The 6011-nt window shown below is 39.7% G+C and overlaps 1 protein-coding gene across 1 annotated transcript in view; it reads right to left on the reverse strand.

Annotated features, from left to right (window-relative positions):
- LOC101857672 (univin-like) overlaps positions 1 to 4460 on the reverse strand; it is a 38666-nt gene extending 34206 nt beyond the window's left edge. The window contains exon 1 of the mRNA XM_035972117.1: positions 3974 to 4460. Coding sequence (XP_035828010.1) covers positions 3974 to 4460 — 487 coding nt within the window. The remainder of the gene's footprint in view (positions 1 to 3973) is intronic.
- Between the last annotated feature and the right edge of the window lie 1551 nt (positions 4461 to 6011).

Raw genomic sequence — 6011 nt, forward strand, 5'->3', positions numbered from 1 at the left:
TTCAACTTGTCGGATAGACACTGGGTGGGCTGGACAGATTGCGTTAGGTGAAGTGTTCCTCGTATGGTGAGGTTTCTACAGCCTTATCTCGGCGTTTTTCAAAGCATATTTACTTCAGAACTTTCATATGACAGGACACAGCTTCGCGGGGGACTGATATCGTGTCATTAAGTTGAAAAGAAGTATCCACTTAATTTTAACTATTGCTCTTCCGATTTTTGTATTACGATAATAACAAGTTCGCGGGGGGTGCAATCTCAAACAAGATGTCTATTCTCTCCAGGATGATAGCGAAAGACATGTTTTTTCTCTGGGTGTCGCAAATATTTAAAACATGAAATAGGAAAACCGCACACATAAAATACATTTTAAAGAAAACAAAACACACAATATAAAATAAAACACACACATATACACAAGACCACACACAAATTTTAATGCCCACGTGCTCGCACTACATGTATTGTCTACATACACATCAAGGCCCGGGAAAACTCTATCCGGGAAGTTATTTAAATACGGTCGGTCCGGCTTAGATTTTTTTGTTTGTTCTTGAATTTATTTCGATTTGGGGAAGGTGTATCCTGGAATGGAACAACTCTTGCATGGAGGGCTCAGAACAGGAAACAGGGCTTACGATAATCCGAGGTTCAACGAGATTGCCATAATCAAAGAGTACATTGTTTGATTTTCTTTTTCGCAAACATCTATTTATTTGAACAAACAGCTGTAACGCTACACTAGACTGGTATACTTTGGTTTACGTGGAGGTTTTAAGGCGCTCGCAACTGCATAAGATCATCTGAGCACCAGACTGGTATACTGATAGGCGAAACATTGGACAAACCAAAAGTTTGATAGCCGGGCAAGCATAAATTCTCACACAACTTTGTTTTAAGTAAGGTTTTACCGCCCTCGCAACTGCATAAGGTCATATGACATAACTAATGAACAAATATACAGGCAATAACATTATAAACGGAATGTACAGCAGTACTACTAATGGATAGATAGATAGATAGATAGATAGATAGATAGATAGACAGATAGATAGATAGATATATAGATAGATAGATAGATAGATAGATAGATAGATAGATAGATAGATAGATAGATAGACAGATAAATAGATAGATAGATATATAGATCTAGATAGATAGATAGATAGATAGATAGATAGATGGATAGATGGATAGATAGATAGACCTGAAAAACGAAACAATGTCTGGCTTTTGACTTGTGTCACGCTATTCGCGTAGAATTACTCACAATTTTGAAAGTGAAGCAGTTACGGAATCGAGCCGTTTCAACAGGCCTGGCTTATAGATTTGCAAAACTTTGTAATTATCAGTACAAAGCCATTTACAGTTTGCTCAGTAATGAGCAGTTGTTCTGCAACATTTATGAGATACCATCCCTTGGGAGATGATAATAGTATTACGGTTCTTCTGGCTACTTTTAAGCTAATGGACGCTCCCCATGCGTGTTCGTGACTCGTCCCATGATACCGCTGGTTGATGGCCCTTTGCGGGTTGATAGAAGGGATAAGAACGGCACACAGCGGGGCCATCGAACTTGCTCTGATGGCCACCTATCCTTGACAATCTCCTGCACAAGGTGTCTACTCCCTACTTCCTCCGGTCCCTTTGCGTTTTTTAAAAAGTATTGTAACGACAGTTCAAGAAGTACACCTGTCTAGTACAATCCCTTTTCTCTGTCTTGGAAAATTTTGACTTTACTTGCTTGTGACAATAGAAGATTATCCAATCAGCTGATAACTGGCACGATAAACAAGCCAACCTTTTCATGGGTCCTGGAGAGGAGGTAGGAGCAGTTATCGCACTGTACCACCTGCATTGATACTTATTTTCCGACCAAGTAACCAAGTAGCCAAGTGGTTTTGAAATGGCGAGGTATTAGTTCAACTCCAGGGTGAATACGTAGTGAGAGAGGCGAGATCTTTATCACGAGTCGCGGTAGAAATAACGCTTAAAAGAAGAAAAGAGAAGAACCGTCTTGAAAACTTCTAACATAATTACTCAAATTCAAGGAGTGTCCTGATGGGGAATCGAACCACTAGAGCCTATATTGTAGTCCAGCCCAATACCAACTCAGTTTTAATCCCTGTTAGTTACTAGTATTAGCCTGCAATGTTTGGTTTCCGATTACGCACAACGCTCTCCCTCTCTCTTCCTTTGTTTGTATTGTATGCGCATCAGCCGTCTGGAAATATGAAAAGGTGTATTTGAGAAATCAGACTTCTGAATTTGCATGTATTGAGGATCAGTCCACAATACAACAGTTAGTATATAATAATGATAACCGACATCTATATAGCGCTCAATCCCGATTAAAGTACTTGGAATATCTACCTGTTTCGATGCCTGGTTAAGACAGCTTTATATATAAGGTTGCTGAATATAGCTAATATAAATATATGAGATTCGTTCTTAAAATGCATGTAAGTGAATAAACGAATCACGATTCTCTTTTTATCTGTAACGATCAGAGAAGAAGACATTATGTAATTGAAAACAGATACTCTCCATATAAATTACTTCGATTTTCCTTATTTAAGTACTATGTCAACTGAAAAGCATTCTTAAAACTGATCTTCTAACGTATCCTTTCACAATGTGCTGCTATAACTTTAACAATAAGACTGTATAAACTTGAGGAAATTATATAACGATATAATTTCCACAAGTATCTAAAGTCTTTACTTATCGTTAAAATCATATCATTATGGCCTGATTTAACTCGGTGCAGCTAAATCGTGAGATGAGTGCTAAGTGAATTGGGTTGCAAGGAAGCATGATCCCGACATTTGGAGTAAGCCAAGGCTGAGTCTTCATGAACAAGTAGCATTATCATTTTAGAGTATAGTTCAAAAGGCAAATCGTGACTTAGGCCCAGGCTTCTTACTTATGTCTACATTCCTCCTCCTATCCCCTTAATCTAAGCCCGAGTTTGATATCGATCTGTACCATTGTACGGGGTAGAGTCAATACAACAATAGTAATTTCCCAATAATCCTTTATTAGGCTCATCCTTGGAGCGATTCAGGAACTACACATGACCCATGGATCTGGAGTTCAAGACAGTGCTTCTTTGAAAGGTTTTAAACACAAGCATCTGTGGCGTAGAAGGTAAACGTTACACTGTTGAACACAGAAGAAGTGAGTTCAATTCCTGTGACGGGAGTTTTTTTCTTTTCGAGTTCCTATTCTGTTTTTTCGGATGTTGTTCCCTTCTCAGCTTAGGTTGGTCCTGACAGGAACGCTCGCAGTAGACTTCCTCTTAATTAATCTAAAGTGTGTCGATGATGGCGTAAAAAAGATACATTTACAATAACAAAAGTTTGAGTCTGAAATATCTAGGTAAGCAGAGCTGATGAAAGGCAGACATCACAGGGGAGTAGCAAGTAAAGGTGCCATGAAAGCTGAAGACGGTCTTTGAAACTAGAACTTTACCAGCTTAGAAGATGTGGGAAAGATCTTGCACTCTAGTCTATTGCAGATTAACTTCACAGACGAGAGAAAACTTATACGATTTTTTGAAACTGCAAGAAGTCTACAAAATTTGGAAAAGTTGCGCCCACATCCACGAGGAAATTTTCAGTAACTACAAATCGGTATGGAAGAAACTGAGAACTAGCATACGGCTTCTAAATTGTCCATATTATACATATTATTATACCCATCTGCTTAAATTAACGTTTCGTTTTTTAGCCTATAAGGAGTCCGAAATTTGATATATTTGTAGGGTTTAGTTTTTGTAATGCACAGGGTACGGGAAAAATGGAGACATATTATAACGTACTATGACATGCTAAATAATTGGTTTCGTATCCTGCTAGAGAAAAAAAACAACCTGTGTGATTCTCTTACCACAGTAGAAGATACTACTTTATAAGTATTGACACTTTGTCTATGTCCAAGACAAAGTAGAAAGTACAAACGATATCACTTACCAGCACTGTAATAGAGGGTCGATTTCACATTATCTTCCTCCTCCTCGTCATCAGGGTGGGTTTCAGACTCTATCTCTCCTCTTTCTACCTGCTCTCGCCTCACTCTCTTCATAAACTCCTTGATTTTCTCCCTCACTTCTCTTGTAGACATCTGGGACATTTTGTTGACTGTTGTGTTGGACGGGAGACCTTGGGCAAAGCTGAGTTTACTCAAAATCTTCGACTTGAGTTCCTCTACGACAGCTTCGTGTTCTTGAGACCTGACGTCAGCGTCTTTTTCAGTTCCGGTTTCGGTGAGCACACTTCCGCTTCTGCTGCAGTTTGTCGTCTTTGGCTGGGGGAGCGCCGGGAGCGCCTTGGCGTGGCTCACATGACAGACTGGGGCTAGAAGGAGGAGTAGACAGGGGAGGAAGGAGGAGAGGAGGAGGACGAGGAAGTGGGAGGACGTGGTCAATGTACTCCTATGGCGGATCAGAGCTTGCGTCATGCTCACGTACCAGCCAGATCAGACACCGATTGTGTAGGGGGCTGTCGTCTGATTGGCTCAGCGAATCTCGTGACAAAATTGAACTCAAAGTCTGTTACTTGTTTTGTCCCTTTCTCTTTATATGCATTTAATCCAGCTCATAAAATCCAAAATGACACAAATATTCCAGGGCTTTGGGTGTTTGTAAAGCACCAAATGTCTCAGATTTTATAAGACTGTCTGCATAGTAGCAAAGAGTATACTGATATGCAAAGTCCACTTCGTGACCAGACACACATATGCATACGTATCTCTTGCTTGTGGGTCGGTTCTGTTGAGAGAGAAGAAAACAAAGCAAGTTTTAAGGAAGAGAATGGATCTACGAAATTTGTCCAAGAAAAAAGTTTCCAAGATCTCTAAAATCTAAACATTACATCATACAGAAATGAAAATTTGTGCGTACCTACAGAAACGGGTTTTCTATTCAACATAACAGCCGTTGACCTCAATTCACTTTTTAATCTGATGTAACTATTAGCCAAACACAGTGACCATTTCTGCTTCGACAACAGTCCTCTGCAAGGCATTTGTTTCAAGCACAGTTTCTTCCTCGTTTTTAAATCGCTTCCGACCTAGCCCTTCTTTGATTTTGGAAAAGAAATGAAAGTTGTTTAGTGGGAAGTCTGGGGAATAGTGTGGGTGTTCAAGGATCTCCCACTGCTAGGAGTCCAGAAGGTCGGGGACATTTCGAGTAGTGTGCACGGGGCGTTGTCGTGATGGAAACAGACCCGGTCGCTTTCTTCTAATTGCTGGCCTCTGCTTTGTTTGAATAACCATTTTGTAATCATTGACATTTGTGCCAAGAGGAACCGATCAGTTCAAAACCACATCTTTCAGATCGAAAAAAATGATGGTCATCATTTTCAAAGAACCTTGATGACGTCGAGCGTTCTGGGATCGTGATGATCCTGGGGTTCTCCGTTTCGCAGATTGTCTGTCTTTTCCGTTCTATGTCTCACAAATTCACCCATGTTTTATCACCTGTTGTGATTCTTCTAAAAATATGTGTCCCGCTATTCCATGTAATTTTTCATTTCTTCCCCCAAATCAAAACGGACTAAGGGAGCAGCGATTTGAAGACGAGGAAGAAATATTGTTCAAAATGAATGGTGCGCTTAGAACTGTGAAGGAAGTGGACATGGCCACTGCGTTTGACCACTATCTACATTGGATGAAAAAATGCATGGTCATCAATAGTTGTTATGTTTAACGAAAAAAAACCTAACAAAAATGAAACATGTACAGGTATATACAAAATGTCATGTCTGTAAGATAAAAGTTGTTGATTATCAGAGAACAACAAAACCTACTTCTGGAAAAGACCGCCTTGTGTGAAGCGTGAAAAGTGAGTGTAATATATATATATATATAATACACCCATGTGTATGTGTGTGTGAACGTGTGTGTATGTGTGTGTGTATGTGTGTGTGTATGTATGTGTGTGCGTGCGTGTGTGTATGTGTGTGTATGCATGTGAGTGTATAGGGTGGAATATATAATAAACAGACATTC

This window comes from Aplysia californica, unplaced genomic scaffold (genome assembly GCF_000002075.1).
Source record: "Aplysia californica isolate F4 #8 unplaced genomic scaffold, AplCal3.0 scaffold00582, whole genome shotgun sequence".
Lineage (NCBI taxonomy): Eukaryota > Metazoa > Mollusca > Gastropoda > Aplysiida > Aplysiidae > Aplysia > Aplysia californica.